Source organism: Drosophila ananassae, chromosome 3L (assembly GCF_017639315.1).
Source record: "Drosophila ananassae strain 14024-0371.13 chromosome 3L, ASM1763931v2, whole genome shotgun sequence".
Taxonomy (NCBI): domain Eukaryota; kingdom Metazoa; phylum Arthropoda; class Insecta; order Diptera; family Drosophilidae; genus Drosophila; species Drosophila ananassae.
In genome coordinates, this window is record NC_057929.1 from 8,843,646 (window position 1) to 8,862,554 (window position 18,909).

Consider the following 18,909-nt stretch of genomic DNA (forward strand, 5'->3'; position numbering starts at 1 on the left):
ATGATTCGATAGCGATTCGTTTTCGTGAATGGGAATGGCTGGTTCGTATTAGTCCGAAGAAGAAGAAGAGCGGGTTGTTTACGCGGGCCGTGGAAACCGGCAATTTCACAATCAAAAAGATATTTTAACATTTTCCAGTTTAAAATTGCATGATTTGATTGATGTCCTAGTATTCCTATTGCACCAAAGCAATGGCTGCCAAGGAGTCGGCAATCGAAGGGGTGTACTCCGTGCGCTTGGTCATCGCGGACTTCTACATGGAAAAACCACAGTTCGGCCTGGATCCCTGCTACTCGGAGCTGCGAGGAAAGGAAATCAAAAGAGTTAGATTTACTTTCAGTTTTCTTTACATCCTTGTAATAAAAAAATCCTCTTTAAAAAAAGGTCCCTGTGGTGCGTGTCTTTGGAGCTAATTCGAGTGGTCAGAAGACCTGTATGCATGTCCATGGAGTATTCCCATACTTTTACATTCCCTACGATAAGAAGGACTTTGAGTCACTGGAACGGGGCATCCTGCAGATGGCTATTCACTTGGATAAGGCCATCAACATATCGCTGGGTCAGGGCAGCTCCAATGCCCAGCATGTCTTCAAAATACAATTGGTGAAGGGCATGTGGGTGTTCTGTGCGCATAAGATTGAATCCGATCAAGTAATCCTACCAATTACAGACCTTTTTATGGCTACCACCGCGTGGAGCATCAGTTTCTCAAGATTTACATGTTCAACCCACGGTTTGTGCGACGAGCCGCCAACCTTTTACAAAGCGGGGCCATTCTCAGCAAGAATTTCAGCCCCCACGAGTCCCACGTTCCGTATATCCTGCAGTTTATGATTGACTATAACCTGTACGGGATGAGCTACTTGCATGTTCCCATGGAGGTTCTCAAGTTTCGCCGAAGTAACGAAGATGATGGCAAGTTTTCACTGAAACTGTTTGTGGCTCCTGAATTAATCCTCTGTTTCAGTGGTTCCCTATGCCAATGTAAAGCCCGCGCAACTGCTGGACGTCAGGAATGCGAAGAAAATGGCCTGCAGTGCGCTGGAGGTTGATGTTAGCTCCAACTTCATATTGAATCGCTTCCAATTGGTCACCAAAGCCAAGGGCAATCACACGAATCCGGGCATCGAGGCCATTTGGAACGATGAGAAAATGCGCCGTCAGAAACTGGTCCAAAAGCACACAGAAGCTGGCGATGAAGACAAGGTCCTGGCGGTAATATAATATTTCACTATAATTTGAATGTTTAGCTAAAAAATTTCAAATTTCAGGTTCCTGTTCTGCAATTGCCACCAACACAGGAGCGCACCCAAGTGGAAATCGCCGAGAGCGACGTCTTCTATCGCACCGCGTTGGAGAGCAAGCTTATGACCATGGATCAGTCCACCATGTCTGAGCAAACTCTTTCGGATCAGACACATATCGGCAATGTTACAGCGCAGACCACTTTACCCAGCACCAAAGAACACCGTCGCACATTTAACTTACAGAAACTATTAGCCAATGCTGTCTACCCTGAGGAGTGCTCTCAGGACCAGCAGCAACAGCTAGTGAATGCGTCCTTTATACAAAACCATGTGGCCTGCAGCAACAATAGTAACATCAGTATTTTAACCACTCCCACTGCCGAACGGGATGAGTCTGAAGACATGGACGAAACCTTGGTAGATGAGGAGCTTATTCTGAGTCTCACCCAGCCATCTGGAGCCATGCCCCACGATGCCACCTGTAAGTGTTTCCAAGTCTTATAACTATAATTAATAATGTATGCTTTTTAGTGAGAGACGAGGATCTTGAACTGCTAGATGTCCTGCAGCAGCTGGAGGAACAGAATGACAATGAACAGCATATTGATTTGGACAGTTCATTGGCGCCTTTGTCGCAACCACATAAGAATTGTACAAGTTCTGATACTTATTATGTACAACAAAATCATCCTGTTTTATAATTCTCGTAGTTACTCCAGAGCTGTTGGACAAAGAGATGGCAGCTACTGCTATTGGAGCCCAAGAATCTTCCGACGAGGATTGTGATTCTGATGATGCGAATCAGGGAACGGGGCACGACTTTTCCATCGCCCTGGATGATATTGATGAACTGCTGCTTAAGTTTACCCAAAGTCAGCCAGTGTCAAAAGTGTTGGATCCAGTGGAAAAACTACCTCAAATCGATGGGGCAGATGACCAACTTCAGCGTACGCCAAAAAAAAAGAGTACTTTGAAGTCGAAGGCGAGTCCTCCAAAAACACCCACCACACCCAAAGGCCAGCCGAGTCTCCTGAGGTCACCCCGCACTCCAAAATCTAGTGCGGCCAAAAAATATGCACCATTGCCTTTATTTATTGGGAGCAGTTCAGCAAAGAGTGGGTATCTATAATACTGATGGAACAGATCGTATAATTTAAAGCGTTTTATAGAAAGCAATGCGGAAACTCCAGGAAAGATAATAAATCCTCGTCTTAGCTTGAAACTCGATCAAGGATCAGGAACTTCTGGGTAGTTGTCTACTATTCTACTATTTTTCGTTAAAATAGATAAAAATTCTGTATTCTTTTAAAGGCCTGAGATTTCATTACGCAAAAAAATAACCATGTCCGAATTGCGAAGGAAAAGTGTTGAGGAAGGAAATAGTTTCGTACGCCTTCAGAATGAGTAAGATGTACTTAAAACCTATTCTGTGATTGTACATATAAATTTTGGTTTTTCCTCCAGATGTACGCCTCGTCGGAGTTCGAGACGATCAACCCGGAACTTGGACAAGACCCACGTTATTTGTGCTTTGACACCGCGAGATAAGAACCCAACTTTTTCCGATATGTTTGAGACAGCGGATGGTCAAGAAATTTCCCCTGAAGCGGAGGAAGTCGAAAAAAGGCCCCGACGTAGCACTCGACATCAAAAGCGGGAAGGCCTAGAAGGCAAAACAGAAAAGGAGTCGAAAGCGAGTATGCCGAAGCCCAGGAAATCCGAAATAAATATAGATGGGAATGTCAAAGTACGACGCAGTACCCGTGGTCAGGAGATTAAAACAGACGCCTTAACTAATTCTTACGCTTTACCAAATGATGAACAAAGTTTATCAAAAAGTTTGGAAAAAAAAAGACTTATATCGGGAACTGAAAGTTCCAAACAGGAGACTGTTAAAAAAATGATAGCTAAAAAAGATAAACCTAAAATTGTACCTGAAAAATCAAAAGATACTTCGATACGAGCATTAGAAATTGAAAATGATCCAATTTTTAAACTTATCTCAAGTCCAGAATCTCCTCTCTTGGAAAAGGATAGTGTAGAAACTGTAAAGAGTATCATTTTTGAAAAGCAGCCTGGGGATTTGGCAAATCCCATTGAAGATTTCCAACCACCAATGAGCGACGATGAGATCATTGAATCCGACACAGAAAACGACTCGATGGTAGCCAAGCTCCGCAAGACTCCCAACTTGAAACGTTTGCGTAGAAGCTTTCGAACCGAAGTCCTAACAAAAACGCTAACTCCTAAAACCAAAGTAGTTTCATTGGAAGTTCAGACCCCTCCACAGATGAGTCCACAAAGCAACGAAAGCCACACGCCCGAGTTAATGAGAAGCTTCTACGAACACTCTCTGATTGTGAACAGTCCCTCGGTTTTCAGTGACATGGTAGATAGTCCTCTAATGCTTGAAGATTCCCCCTCACCTGCTCCTCCTAATGATGATTCTTTTGTAATCGCTCCTTTGGAGTTGCCGCCTTCTTACGACGAAGTCCTACGGGGCTGCCAAAAACTGGACATACCGGAGTACGAGTTCCAGCAGCCATTCTATAGCAATCCTTCCGATATAAGCAAGGTGACGGAAGTGGGATTTTTGGTGCTCCACATACCTGGAAACAAGCTCAACGACTGCGAGCCCTTTCAGAGTGTCATGGGCAACGATCGGGGACTGGCAGCGTGGAGGCGCCAGCAACTCATTGCCATCGGAGGTCCTGCCATGTTGCAGCGTCATCGAGGCGAGCAGAAAATGCGGGAATACTTTACAAGTGGCCACCGAGTTGCCATTGAACCGGCTAAGAGTGCTCCAACTCGCCAGGAGGCCAAGTTGTGGCTAAAGGCCAGGGAGCTGCTGCGACAGCGTGATGAGCCACCGAAAGGGGACGACATAGATAGTCCCATCAAGATCAAGCGTCAGAAAATCACAATGATGCTGCAAGCGGATGGAGGAGATGCAGGGAGTGGCGATGAGGAAGGTGGGGACGATTTAAGCTGCAGCCTGAGTCTGACTCCTCTGACCCAAGGCGCAAGCAAGCCCAAGGCAACCCCTAGAACAGCCAGGAGTCGATTAAAAAAAGGAACAAAGCTGGACTTCACGGGGTCCCAGGAGAATGAACTTCTCAGTTCGCAGTCCAGTGAGCGGAGCGTCTCCAGCAGTGCTGCCCAAGCGGAACTCGAGCGCAGCTCCTTTCTACGCCAACTGGAGGGCAATAGCCAGCCGCAACCGCAGGACATAAGCTTTGGTCTCAGTCACGCTACCCTGGACAACACCTTTGGTTTCAAAGTGAATCTGGAGAACCTACAGGAGGCCAAAGCGGACGTGGAGTGTAACCACCTAACCATAATGACTCTGGAGGTGTTTGTGTGTACTAGGGGGGATCTCCAGCCAGACCCGATGTTTGACGAGATCCGCTGCCTTTTCTACGCCATCGAACACAGCTTGGATGACGATCTGCCGAACAAAACGTGCGGGTATATAATGGTGAACGATGCCCAAGATTTTATTAAGGAAGGGTTTGTCCACGGCTTAGATAAGGACATAGAGGTCCAGGTGGTTGCGAACGAGGCGGAGGCTTTCGAAGCTCTGCTGGCGCTTTGCGGACGCTGGGATGCTGATATCTATGCCGGCTACGAGATCGAGATGTCCTCCTGGGGCTATGTGATCGACAGGGCTAAGCAGATGTGCTTCAACATTGCTCCCTTGCTGTCGCGTGTGCCCACGCAGAAGGTGCGTGACTTTGTTGATGAGGATAGGGAGCAGTTCACCGACCTGGACGTGGAGATGAAACTATGCGGACGCATCCTGCTGGATGTATGGCGGCTGATGCGCTCGGAGATAGCTCTCACATCGTATACCTTTGAGAACGTGATGTACCACATCTTGCACAGACGCTGTCCTTGGCATTCTTCTAAGACGTTGAGCGAGTGGTTCTCCTCGCCATGTACTCGCTGGATAGTAATGGAGTATTACCTGGAACGGGTACGAGGTACACTAGCCTTGCTGGATCAGCTAGACCTTCTGGGTCGCACGAGTGAGATGGCTAAACTTATTGGCATCCAGTTCTACGAAGTTCTTTCGCGCGGATCGCAGTTCCGAGTAGAGAGTATGATGCTGCGGTAAGCAAACCTCATAATGTCGTAATTCCTCCCTCTTAATAATATCCCTTTTTACTAGGATTGCCAAACCAAAGAACCTGGTGCCCCTCTCACCAAGCGTCCAGCAACGCGCCCACATGCGGGCTCCGGAATACCTAGCTCTTATAATGGAGCCACAGTCTCGCTTCTATGCCGACCCGCTGATCGTGCTCGACTTTCAGAGTTTGTATCCCAGCATGATCATTGGATACAACTACTGTTTCTCCACCTGCTTGGGCAGGGTGGAACATCTGGGCGGGAGCTCACCATTCGAATTCGGAGCATCGCAGTTGCGCGTTTCCCGCCAAATGTTGCAGAAACTCCTGGAACACGACCTCGTCACTGTTTCACCCTGTGGCGTCGTCTTTGTGAAGCGAGAAGTTCGCGAGGGTATTCTACCCCGAATGCTTACCGAGATCCTTGACACCCGTCAAATGGTGAAGCAATCAATGAAGCTCCACAAGGATAGCTCAGCCCTACAGCGCATCCTGCACTCCCGGCAGCTGGGTTTGAAGCTGATGGCCAATGTCACCTATGGTTACACAGCTGCCAACTTTAGTGGCAGAATGCCCGCGGTCGAAGTGGGCGACTCAGTGGTGTCCAAAGGGCGAGAGACTCTGGAGCGAGCCATTAAGATGGTGGAGTCAAATGAGGAGTGGAAAGTGCGCGTCGTCTATGGCGATACAGATTCTATGTTCGTTCTAGTCCCTGGTCGCAATCGAGCGGAGGCTTTCCGGATTGGTGAGGAGATTGCCCAAGCCGTCACGGACATGAACCCACAGCCAGTGAAGCTGAAGCTGGAGAAGGTCTACCAGCCTTGTCTATTGCAGACAAAGAAGCGCTATGTGGGGTACATGTACGAGACGCCTGACCAGGCACAACCCGTCTACGAAGCCAAGGGAATAGAGACCGTGCGCAGAGATGGCTGCCCAGCTGTGGCCAAGATGCTGGAGAAGGTGCTGCGACTGTTGTTCGAGACCCAGGATGTCAGTCAGATCAAACAGTACGTTTGCAGGCAGTTTACAAAGCTTCTCTCCGGACGCGCCAACCTGCAGGATCTCATTTTTGCCAAAGAGTTTCGTGGTCTTAATGGCTACAAGCCAACAGCCTGCGTTCCAGCGTTGGCACTTACCCGGTAACTTCCTTAAAATTCTCTATTTAAAAAAATTAGTTATAGTTATTTTTCTTCTTAGCAAATGGATGCAGAAGGATCCCAGAAAAGTACCCAGGCGTGGAGAGCGTGTACCGTTTATTATAGTCAATGGCCCGCCCGGCATGCAGCTTATTCGCCTGGTCCGCAGTCCTCACGACATCCTGGCCAACGAGGGCCACAAAATCAATGCCATCTACTACATAACAAAGGCCATTATCCCGCCCCTGAACCGCTGTCTGTTGTTGATCGGCGCAGATGTCCACGATTGGTTTGCCAGCCTGCCCCGCAAGTTGCTGATGACTCCGACAGTGGGAACGGCCAACGAGGTGGCCGGCGGAAAGGGCACAAAATCCACCATCTCCCAGTACTTCTCCACAACCAACTGTGTGGTTGAGTGCGGTCGTCAGACCAAGGCGGGAATATGCCCGGAATGCCTGAAGGATGCCTCCCGTTGTGTGGTTGTTCTAGCTGACAAAATGGCTCGATTGGAGAGAAGCTACCAGTTGACCCGTCAGATCTGTCAGTCCTGCTGCGGCCGCCTCGGAGAACTGCAGTGCAATTCCCTCGACTGTCCAGTAACGTATGTCTCCGAGGGAAAACGGCGTGATCTACAGCAGATCGGACACTTTCGGAAACTGCTCCACGACCACTTTTAAAAGGAAATTGAAACCGTCCCATTATTCACATAGGGGTGTATATATATTTCAACTTTACGTTTTCTTACAAAAGTTAAAATTACATTTATAGCTTCTGCCGGTGTGTCTGGACATGTACATAGCTTAGGCACTACCCATGCATTCCGGTGATTCAGTTGTGTGTATAATACTAGAGGAATTGTTAACTATTGTTATTGTTTAAGTGTATTCTGTTGTGATTGTGATAGGTTTGTGAGCCATGAGCATGCCAATAATAAATGAATTCAATGTTTGCTTAAAACTTATAGTTTTCGACCTCTAAGACATCTAGGGAGTAGAATATATATAATTATATTATAGGGAGTTCAGTTCAGCGTATGATTTAATCGTTCTTTTTAACAATTTCAATGAATAACCGAATTATATAACAATTAGTAGATGAAGTAGTGATTATTTTGATTCATGTTTTAGCCCTGATTCGCGTTGCCTAAAGACAATTTCTAAACACATTCTTCCGATTGAGCAATTTGCCTCGATTCAAAACCAATTACGGTATAAATATTTAATAAAAAAACACTATAATTTTTAGCAATAACTAATGTATAAGTAGCTCTTTAAAATCTTTTGAAAACTTGCCTCTAAAACACTCAAAAAAAATATCAATATATTTCTGGTTTACATAACATCGTCTTCATCCATTTCAAACATCATGGCATTCTTGGCATCCGCGTCGCTGTGGCTACCATGGCCAGCGGCTGTTCCGGTCAGATCCAGGCCGCTGTCGTGGAGCTTGTTGCCCTTGTTGGATGCTTTTCCTTGTGGCTGAAAGAGAGACGTATAATCTTTACTAATAAACGGAAATTTCTGTTGCGCAAATTCAAAAATATTCCACTTCCACGTCAAACCAAACTGCATATCAATTAACGTACTTAATCTAATATTATCAGATCTATTTAAAGTTAAGATACGAAATGTAATTTCCTCAAACAAAGAGCTAGTCAATATTTGTGTCTAGGTGGAAGTGAATCAAGCCCAGCTGTTGAATTTCGCTGAAGGCCACTAATTCAATTAATAAGTTGACGAAATTAGAACCTCCCAACGAGGCGGCTTATTCGCTCAATTACAAAATCAGCGCGATCAGCCCAATTACGCCGAGACTCACCTTGAGGGCATCGCCGCGGCTCTCCTCGTAATCTACGGAATCGCCTTCGCTGAGACGACGCTGCTGGGCCCGCAGCTTGAGATCGCGCCGCTTCTGGTTCTTTTTGCGTTGCCCCAGGATGCTCGAGTCGAGTCTGCAAATCAGCAAAATTTTAAAATTAAACTTAATAAAGATGACTTATTTTAGCCACTTACCGGAACACTTGCTTCGTTATGTGATCATTAAACCTAACAGTCTTCTTGCAGCTTTCTGACAGTCCAGCATCGGATCGATCTTCCTCGGGAATGCCACCGAACGATTGGGAGAACAGCGAGGCACCGGAGGCATCCACGGAGCAAGAGTACGACGACGAATAGTCATCGATGGAGGAGCAGCTGTCCGACATCGAGGGCCTGGGGCCGTAGCGACTGAAGCGCTTTAAGATGCCGCGCTGGGAAGCACCGCTTCCTACGCTGCTGTCATTGCATTCCGAGTAGCTGCGCTGCTTGCGCTGTGGCAGCTTCAGGAAGTTTTTAGCCGGCGGGGCAGGGTTCTCCGCATGCTGCTCCTGTACGATATCCTCGCAAGCGGACTCGGAGAGGGAGCGCTCCTTCTTGTTTCGCTTGCGCTGCTTCTTGCTTGGCTTTTTGTTCTGTGCATGCTGCTGATGCTCCTCGTGACTCTCCTCATGCTGTTCCTCCACTTCGTCCTCCTCCGTGGCACTGGGCACTGGCCGAATAGTAACCTCCAACGATTCCTTGTTGTGATCAAACTTGACATCCAACGGAGCACTCTCTTTATTCTGGGCATCCCTTCGCTTGGGTTTCACCGTGTACTGGCCATGCACCGGGTACTCGTTGAGATCCGTGGCATCCAGGCCGGCCATATAGCGGATCGGGCTCTTGCTCTGGGAGCTGAGACACAGTTTCAGCACCACGTTGTTGTCCCAGGCCTCAGCCTCTACGTTCTCAATGGCCGAACCGCCCTCCTCGTCGGCAGGCAGCTCTACGTAGAAGGCATAGTGGGTGGGGTAGTATCCACTGCCGATGGTTGCGAACTGTATGTGGAGGCTTCGTTGTTCTCGCAACTGTTCGATGGAATCGGGCTGGACGTTGGCCACATGCAGTACGAAGGCCATCACGTTGTCCAGGACGTTGCAGTCGAACTTTGCGGGCAACTGATAGTGCACGGACTTCTTAAGGAACGGAGTGGGGGCAGAATGCACTGGCGTGGCAGTTGGCGTTACTGTAAGAGATGACCATCACGTTAATGCCTGTGAATCAAAAATGATTTCTTCACAGCACTTACCAGTTTCGGAAGTATCAGCTTTGGAGTCGCTGAGGTCGGCGTCGGCCTCCTCTTCCTCGACGGGCGACTCGCTGTTGGAATGCAGTTCCACGCCGCTGTCCTCGCGGCTAAAGTGACGCAGGGTGTCGTGCATATCGCGCTGCTGCGGAACACTCGATCTGACCACTGGCAGTGTAATGCTTAGCCGGCGAAGATCGGTATCGAATCGGGCGCTACCGGCCTTGTCGTCTACGGTGAAGGGCAGGTCCATCTTCAAACGATACTTAGCACCCGGCTTCTCGCTCAGCAAATACACGGACTTGGAGGTGACGTCCAGCTGGCACTCGGCCGTGGAGCGGAGCAGTGGCAGCTCGATTTCAACGACCAGGTTCCGTGGCACCGTCACGTGCAGCTTGGCGTCCAGTTCGTCCGTGTACTCGGAAAGATCCACATCGTGACTGTGTTTGATCGAATACCTGGGGATCGTGAATTCTGGCACTGGGGCTGCTTTCGTCTTCATGGGATGGACTCGAGGTTCCGGATTAGAGGTGGGCGGCGCTGTGGGATAAATGTTTTGCAGGGGGTGCGGCTCCAACTGCTCTGCCGTGGGATTCTCGGCAAGCTTGCGTATCACAGTGGGACGGGCGATGCCCTTGTAGTCCAGCTTGGGGAACTTGAGATTGGCGCGATCTAGGCTAACCTGGTACTCGCGTTCGACTGCGTCCAGCGCCGTGTCGACGAGGCACTTGCGGAACTGACTGTTCCGCTTTGCCAGGTGCAGGGCATCCGGGTGGAAGACCACGTCGAACACCTTGCAGTGGTTGTTCTTGGCATCGGCATCGTCCCTCGAGGATGTTTGGGCCATGGGAATATACCAGCTGAGGCCGCGGTTTCCATTCTCAGGATTGGTGGCCACCTCGTTGTGCGGCGCCTCGATCTCCGGGGAGCTGGCGATGTTGATGAAGCATTTCAGCTCGCCATCCAGTGAAGTCTTCACCACGAATCCAGGCTGAGGATGAATAAAGCGCACCTCGACGCCACGCTCCTTTTCCAGTTGGGTGATCTCCTCCTCGTAGATCTTTCGGTTGGCTGGGTCCTGGATCTCATCCACGTAGTCGAAGAAGAGCTTGCGGAACTCCTCGTTGCCAAGGGCCTCCTTGATCCGGCTGAACTCCTCCTTGCTTATGTCGAGTTGGTCATCGTTACGGAACTTTGAGTGTTTATTACGCGAACCGGCGGACATAGCGCAGTCAAAGGGTCACTTCTTCACTCACTCGGCAAGAGATCTGTTCTCTGCTCTGCTCTGCTCGATTTATCTTTTTTTTTTTGTTTTTTTTTTGTTTTCTATCTTTTAGCACTTTTCCTATACAAATTTTCTTATCACTTTTTGAGTAATCGTGTAGGGTTGTTGTTTGTTTAGTTTGTTATTGAACACGTTTCCTTGGCAAATGCGTTTGGTTACTGGTTACTGGATTTCTGGAAGAGAAAAGGTGGAAAAGTGTTTAAACAAATGCTGATGCAACTGTCAAGTGGAACTTTCCAGACATCGATCGAGGAATATTCCACGAAATAATAGCGATTTTATTTCATAATTTTATGGCTAAAGCCTACTAATTCCCAAGGTTGTCCTAGTCCCTGTTCTAATTCGTAACCAAACACTTCTATCACGAAATTCTAATCGGCTGATAAGCAAATAAGTTAAGACAGTGACGCGGTAAGGTCGTTGCCAAAATTTGCCGGCTAAATGCCGAATATTGAACGGGGCTATTAATAGAATTACATAAGTTGATAAACACGCTGACCACGCGCTATTTGAATTGTCTGGGATTAAATAAACGAACTGCGTAGTTTTTTAAATTCTAGGAGACTGTCCGACCCCACTTTCGCCCGCTCACCTCGCTTCTGCTTTATTATTGTTATTTTCGGTGCGATGTTTTCGGGACGAGAGTGTTTTCAAGAATGAGAGCGATATGCCCGAAACGCCGGCAAATAAAAGAGCTTGGAGGGGCGTGATAGAGGGAGCTGCGCAGTGAGGGGCTTTTGATAAGCGCGAAAAAAGCCACTTTCCCCCAATTGTTTTTTTCTGTTCAGGGGGAGGCGCCCCTCACCACCCACTCTGATTGCCATTTCTGGCACAGACTAACTAATTGTACAATAAACTTTATCAGCCCAGCTATATAGAGTGCATAGTAGTTGTAATGTTTACTTGGTAGGAGGTATAAATATATGTATACATATAGGGGACTAAACGACCAAACGATACATATATACAGATGTCGCATTCCCTACTGCGTGTGTATCTCCCTGTGGGCGAGAGAAAATCGAGGAAAATTATAACAGTTACGTGACCAAAAACACATGTTTGCCGTGGGGTTGGGGGTGGGGGTGTTGGTTTGGGAAAACTCTTGCTTGATCGATACGGGGTAAATAAAATTGATTTTCATGAAAATCGAAGGAACCGGTCGGTCTGAGCTTGAAGACCTTTAACCACGGCACACAAACAAACATAGTTATTATGCCAATAGTAATCTACTATGAAAGAGAGTAGCCATAATAGATCTCTGTCCAGTGTATGTATGTAGGTTCCAGGTCAGTCTTACGAGTGTTTTGAGATACTTTTCCAAAACTAATTGTCCACTCACCTGTGCTATAAATATTTAACAGTTTTTTTTGCTGTTAAATTGTTTGTTTTACTCTTTAACCGCTGTTTCTCCAATATAACGTTCTAGAAACTTTTCCGCTGGACCGGCTGCTCTCTGGATGTATGTGTGACAACCTCAGGCTCACTAGAGGTGCAAAAACATCGACAGGAACGATGTTTATTTTGAATTCATGAACTATCGATTATTATTTTAATCGAATATATTTCTGTACGGTCACACCCACATCTAACCGCGAAATTTAATGCCTATATTGTCCAGGCCATTTTCAAATTTTTTAAGGGGTCCCATCGGGGTCCCATAGAGTTACTCGATGCGGTTATAACAGAATGGTACTTTTTTCCAAATTTCCGTCCCCGTGTAGATCGAAGCATTTTAATGACCTGATCTCAAAATGGTACCCCGTTTCCAGATTGGATGGAAAATGGCCGAGATATACATAATTGAAAAAACGGAAACTTTTAAAAATATTCCTTTTTGGCCAATTTTAACTTTCCCAAGGTGTTAACTTGGCTAATACCAGATTGTGTTGGCCAGTCGATGCGCCTTATTTTTCCGCATTTTTGAAGCCATCCCAATATAGGATTGGACGCGAAATGGCCGAGATATTCACAAAAAACGTTTTCAGAAAGTAGAATCCACCTACTGGCCATTTCTGTTAGCCTAGTACTCCAAGCCTGGTAGCGGCCGAAAATTTAAAAATTTTCAGCCACAAAAGTCTGTGACGTCACGGAAAAGGCTGCGATCCGTGACGTCACCACTGGGTGGTGTCTTGGCTGAACCGGTTAACCGCCTAACGTTACCGGTTTTACGGTTGATATTTAAAATTCGCGGGGGCGGGTAACTATTTTTGAATTTGAAAATTTGAATGAGCCCGGGAAGGCGCGAGCGGGAAACTATTTTAAATTTGAATTCAAATGTAAAGGATCGAATTGGGATCCTCAGGCGCGGGCGGGAATACATTTTTTGAATGTAAATTTAAATTTAACGAATATCGATCCACAGGTTGGTGTCTTGGCTTCAGAGGTTCATGTCTTGGGTACGAATAGGTTCCACATACGATCCACATAGCCTATCCGTGACGTCACAGATTTATGTGGCTGAAAATTTTTCAATTTTTGGCCGCTACCAGGCTCGGAGTACTAGGCGAACAGAAATGGCCAGTAGGTGGATTTCGATTTTTGAAAAAGTTTTTTGTGTATATCTCGGCCATTCCGCATCCAATTCGAAATTGGAGTGGCGCAAAAAATGCGTAAAATCCGTCTCCACCTGTCTGGCTGGAAAATATTGGTATTGGCCAAGTTAACACCGTGAAAAAAATGTTTTTGGCCAAAAATTTAATTTTTGACTTGTTCCTTTGATTATATCTCGGGCATTCCATAACCGATCTTGGAAGCGAATGTCATTTCGAAGACAGGAGTTTAAAGTCCTTCGAACTGCATCAAAAGTTTTGGCATCAAAGGACGTTTCGTCCTTGAAATCAAATAAAATCAAATACATTTTAAATTGAATATTGGGACAATTTTTGTTCAAGGATACAAAGGATATTTTGGTGGAGATCGAAGCATATTAATGTCCTGATCTCAAAATGGTGCCCCGTTTCCAGATCGGTTGGAAAATGGCCGAGATATACATAATTGAAAAAACGGAAACTTTTAAAAATATTCCTTTTTGGCCAATTTTAACTTTCCCAAGGTGTTAACTTGGCTAATACCAGATTGTGTTGGCCAGTCGATGCGCCTTATTTTTCCGCATTTTTGAAGCCATCCCAATATAGGATTGGACACGAAATGGCCGAGATATTCACAAAAAACGTTTTCAGAAAATAGAATCCACCTACTGGCCATTTCTGTTAGCCTAGTACTCCAAGCCTGGTAGCGGCCGAAAATTTAAAAATTTTCAGCCACAAAAGTCTGTGACGTCACGGAAAAGGCTGCGATCCGTGACGTCACCACTGGGTGGTGTCTTGGCTGAACCGGTTAACCGCCTAACGTTACCGGTTTTACGGTTGATATTTAAAATTCGCGGGGGCGGGTAACTATTTTTGAATTTGAAAATTTGAATGAGCCCGGGAAGGCGCGAGCGGGAAACTATTTTAAATTTAAATTCAAATGTAAAGGAGCGAATTGGGATCCACAGGCGCGGGCGGGAATACATTTTTTGAATTTAAATTTAAATTTAACGAATATCGATCCACAGGTTGGTGTCTTGGCTTCAGAGGTTCATGTCTTGGGTACGCATAGGCTCCGCATACGATCCATATAGCCTATCCGTGACGTCACAGATTTATGTGGCTGAAAATTTTTCAATTTTTGGCCGCTACCAGGCTCGGAGTACTAGGCGAACAGAAATGGCCAGTAGGTGGATTTCGATTTTTGAAAAAGTTTTTTGTGTATATCTCGGCCATTTCGCATCCAATCCAAAATTGGAATGGCGCAAAAAATGCGTAAAATCCGTCTCCACCTGCCTCGCTGGAAAATATTGGTATTGGCCAAGTTAACACCGTGAAAAAAATGTTTTTGGCCAAAAATTTAATTTTTTACTTGTTCCTTGCTTATATCTCGGACATTCCATAACCGATCTTGGAAGCGAATGTCATTTCGGAGACAGGACTTTAAGGTCCTTCGAACTGCATCAAAAGTTTTGGCATCAAAGGACGTTTCGTCCTTGAAATCAATTAAAATCAAATACATTTTAAATTTAATATTGGGACAATTTTTGTTCAAGGATACAAAGGATATTTTGGTGGAGATCAAAGCATATTAATGTCCTGATCTCAAAATGGTGCCCCGTTTCCAGATCGGTTGGAAAATGGCCGAGATATACATAATTGAAAAAACGGAAACTTTTAAAAATATTCCTTTTTGGCCAATTTTAACTTTCCCAAGGTGTTAACTTGGCTAATACCAGATTGTGTTGGCCAGTCGATGCGCCTTATTTTGCCGCATTTTTGGAGCCATCCCAATATAGGATTGGACGCGAAATGGACGAGATATTCACAAAAAACGTTTTCAGAAAATAGAATCCACCTACTGGCCATTTCTGTTAGCCTAGTACTCCAAGCCTGGTAGCGGCCGAAAATTTAAAAATTTTCAGCCACAAAAGTCTGTGACGTCACTACTGGGTGGTGTCTTGGCTGAACCGGTTAACCGCCTAACGTTACCGGTTTTACGGTTGATATTTAAAATTCGCGGGGGCGGGTAACTATTTTTGAATTTAAAAATTTGAATGAGCCCGGGAAGGCGCGAGCGGGAAACTATTTTAAATTTGAATTCAAATGTAAAGGAGCGAATTGGGATCCACAGGCGCGGGCGGGAATACATTTTTTGAATTTAAATTTAAATGTAACGAATATCGATCCACAGGTTGGTGTCTTGGCTTCAGAGGTTCATGTCTTGGGTACGCATAGGTTCCACATACGATCCACATAGCCTATCCGTGACGTCACAGATTTATGTGGCTGAAAATTTTTCAATTTTTGGCCGCTACCAGGCTCGGAGTACTAGGCGAACAGAAATGGCCAGTAGGTGGATTTCGATTTTTGAAAAAGTTTTTTGTGTATATCTCGGCCATTTGGCATCCAATCCGAAATTGGAGTGGCGCAAAAAATGCGTAAAATCCGTCTCCACCTGCCTGGCTGGAAAATATTGGTATTGGCCAAGTTAACACCGTGAAAAAAATGTTTTTGGCCAAAAATTTAATTTTTGACTTGTTCCTTTGATTATATCTCGGGCATTCCATAACCGATCTTGGAAGCGAATGTCATTTCGAAGACAGGAGTTTAAAGTCCTTCGAACTGCATCAAAAGTTTTGGCATCAAAGGACGTTTCGTCCTTGAAATCAAATAAAATCAAATACATTTTAAATTGAATATTGGGACAATTTTTGTTCAAGGATACAAAGGATATTTTGGTGGAGATCGAAGCATATTAATGTCCTGATCTCAAAATGGTGCCCCGTTTCCAGATCGGTTGGAAAATGGCCGAGATATACATAATTGAAAAAACGGAAACTTTTAAAAATATTCCTTTTTGGCCAATTTTAACTTTCCCAAGGTGTTAACTTGGCTAATACCAGATTGTGTTGGCCAGTCGATGCGCCTTATTTTTCCGCATTTTTGAAGCCATCCCAATATAGGATTGGACACGAAATGGCCGAGATATTCACAAAAAACGTTTTCAGAAAATAGAATCCACCTACTGGCCATTTCTGTTAGCCTAGTACTCCAAGCCTGGTAGCGGCCGAAAATTTAAAAATTTTCAGCCACAAAAGTCTGTGACGTCACGGAAAAGGCTGCGATCCGTGACGTCACCACTGGGTGGTGTCTTGGCTGAACCGGTTAACCGCCTAACGTTACCGGTTTTACGGTTGATATTTAAAATTCGCGGGGGCGGGTAACTATTTTTGAATTTGAAAATTTGAATGAGCCCGGGAAGGCGCGAGCGGGAAACTATTTTAAATTTAAATTCAAATGTAAAGGAGCGAATTGGGATCCACAGGCGCGGGCGGGAATACATTTTTTGAATTTAAATTTAAATTTAACGAATATCGATCCACAGGTTGGTGTCTTGGCTTCAGAGGTTCATGTCTTGGGTACGCATAGGCTCCACATACGATCCACATAGCCTATCCGTGACGTCACAGATTTATGTGGCTGAAAATTTTTCAATTTTTGGCCGCTACCAGGCTCGGAGTACTAGGCGAACAGAAATGGCCAGTAGGTGGATTTCGATTTTTGAAAAAGTTTTTTGTGTATATCTCGGCCATTTGGCATCCAATCCGAAATTGGAGTGGCGCAAAAAATGCGTAAAATCCGTCTCCACCTGCCTGGCTGGAAAATATTGGTATTGGCCAAGTTAACACCGTGAAAAAAATGTTTTTGGCCAAAAATTTAATTTTTTACTGGTTCCTTGCTTATATCTCGGGCATTCCATAACCGATCTTGGAAGCGAATGTCATTTCGGAGACAGGACTTTAAGGTCCTTCGAACTGCATCAAAAGTTTTGGCATCAAAGGACGTTTCGTCCTTGAAATCAAATAAAATCAAATACATTTTAAATTGAATATTGGGAAAATTTTTGTTCAAGGATACAAAGGATATTTTGGTGGAGATCAAAGCATATTAATGTCCTGATCTCAAAATGGTGCCCCGTTTCCAGATCGGTTGGAAAATGGCTGAGATATACATAATTGAAAAAAGGGAAACTTTTAAAAATATTCCTTTTTGGCCAATTTTAACTTTCCCAAGGTGTTAACTTGGCTAATACCAGATTGTGTTGGCCAGTCGATGCGCCTTATTTTGCCGCATTTTTGAAGCCATCCCAATATAGGATTGGACGCGAAATGGCCGAGATATTCACAAAAAACGTTTTCAGAAAATAGAATCCACCTACTGGCCATTTCTGTTAGCCTAGTACTCCAAGCCTGGTAGCGGCCGAAAATTTAAAAATTTTCAGCCACAAAAGTCTGTGACGTCACGGAAAAGGCTGCGATCCGTGACGTCACCACTGGGTGGTGTCTTGGCTGAACCGGTTAACCGCCTAACGTTACCGGTTTTACGGTTGATATTTAAAATTCGCGGGGGCGGGTAACTATTTTTGAATTTGAAAATTTGAATGAGCCCGGGAAGGCGCGAGCGGGAAACTATTTTAAATTTGAATTCAAATGTAAAGGAGCGAATTGGGATCCACAGGCGCGGGCGGGAATACATTTTTTGAATTTAAATTTAAATTTAACGAATATCGATCCACAGGTTGGTGTCTTGGCTTCAGAGGTTCATGTCTTGGGTACGCATAGGCTCCACATACGATCCATATAGCCTATCCGTGACGTCACAGATTTATGTGGCTGAAAATTTTTCAATTTTTGGCCGCTACCAGGCTCGGAGTACTAGGCGAACAGAAATGGCCAGTAGGTGGATTTCGATTTTTGAAAAAGTTTTTTGTGTATATCTCGGCCATTTCGCATCCAATCCAAAATTGGAATGGCGCAAAAAATGCGTAAAATCCGTCTCCACCTGCCTCGCTGGAAAATATTGGTATTGGCCAAGTTAACACCGTGAAAAAAATGTTTTTGGCCAAAAATTTAATTTTTTACTTGTTCCTTGCTTATATCTCGGACATTCCATAACCGATCTTGGAAGCGAATGTCATTTCGGAGACAGGACTTTAAGGTCCTTCGAACTGCATCAAAAGTTTTGGCATCAAAGGACGTTTCGTCCTTGAAATCAATTAAAATCAAATACATTTTAAATTTAATATTGGGACAATTTTTGTTCAAGGATACAAAGGATATTTTGGTGGAGATCAAAGCATATTAATGTCCTGATCTCAAAATGGTGCCCCGTTTCCAGATCGGTTGGAAAATGGCCGAGATATACATAATTGAAAAAACGGAAACTTTTAAAAATATTCCTTTTTGGCCAATTTTAACTTTCCCAAGGTGTTAACTTGGCTAATACCAGATTGTGTTGGCCAGTCGATGCGCCTTATTTTTCCGCATTTTTGAAGCCATCCCAATATAGGATTGGACACGAAATGGCCGAGATATTCACAAAAAACGTTTTCAGAAAATAGAATCCACCTACTGGCCATTTCTGTTAGCCTAGTACTCCAAGCCTGGTAGCGGCCGAAAATTTAAAAATTTTCAGCCACAA

The 18,909-nt window shown here is 45.2% G+C and overlaps 2 protein-coding genes across 3 annotated transcripts; one reads left to right on the top strand and one right to left on the bottom strand.

Annotated features, from left to right (window-relative positions):
• The first annotated feature begins 14 nt into the window (after positions 1-14).
• On the top strand, positions 15-7,295 carry LOC6495954 (DNA polymerase zeta catalytic subunit). The gene is made up of 12 exons (XM_001959886.4): positions 15-323; positions 385-614; positions 671-915; positions 968-1,215; positions 1,272-1,728; positions 1,779-1,898; positions 1,958-2,362; positions 2,417-2,495; positions 2,559-2,651; positions 2,712-5,360; positions 5,419-6,513; positions 6,572-7,295. The coding sequence occupies exons 1-12, from the start codon at positions 192-194 to the stop codon at positions 7,185-7,187; spliced, it is 6,369 nt and encodes a 2,122-aa protein (XP_001959922.2). The 5' UTR covers positions 15-191; the 3' UTR covers positions 7,188-7,295.
• On the bottom strand, positions 7,209-12,403 carry LOC6494656 (protein kintoun). 2 transcript variants are annotated; one of them, XM_001959887.4, is made up of 5 exons: positions 12,237-12,403; positions 9,616-11,070; positions 8,523-9,552; positions 8,329-8,461; positions 7,209-7,988 (listed from the first exon to the last, which is right to left on the bottom strand). In XM_001959887.4, the coding sequence occupies exons 2-5, from the start codon at positions 10,835-10,837 to the stop codon at positions 7,842-7,844; spliced, it is 2,532 nt and encodes an 843-aa protein (XP_001959923.1). In that variant the 5' UTR covers positions 10,838-11,070; positions 12,237-12,403; the 3' UTR covers positions 7,209-7,841. The 2 variants fall into 2 exon arrangements, with proteins under 2 accessions (XP_001959923.1, XP_032307264.1); XM_032451373.2 differs by lacking the exon at positions 12,237-12,403 and adding an exon at positions 11,490-11,574.
• Positions 12,404-18,909: the final 6,506 nt, after the last annotated feature.

Bases quoted from the DNA above. Each gene is read 5' to 3' on its own strand.
- LOC6494656 (XM_001959887.4), bottom strand. From the start codon at position 10,837: ATGTCCGCCGGTTCGCGTAATAAACACTCAAAGTTCCGTAACGATGAC. The intron at 9,553-9,615 runs GTAAGTGCTGTG...CATCTCTTACAG, and splicing joins AGCTGATACTTCCGAAACTG to TAACGCCAACTGCCACGCCA. The intron at 7,989-8,328 runs GTGAGTCTCGGC...TCTCTCTTTCAG, and splicing joins GCCGCGGCGATGCCCTCAAG to CCACAAGGAAAAGCATCCAA.
- LOC6495954 (XM_001959886.4), top strand. From the start codon at position 192: ATGGCTGCCAAGGAGTCGGCAATCGAAGGGGTGTACTCCGTGCGCTTG. The intron at 1,216-1,271 runs GTAATATAATAT...TTCAAATTTCAG, and splicing joins ATGAAGACAAGGTCCTGGCG to GTTCCTGTTCTGCAATTGCC. The intron at 2,652-2,711 runs GTAAGATGTACT...TTTTTCCTCCAG, and splicing joins TTCGTACGCCTTCAGAATGA to ATGTACGCCTCGTCGGAGTT.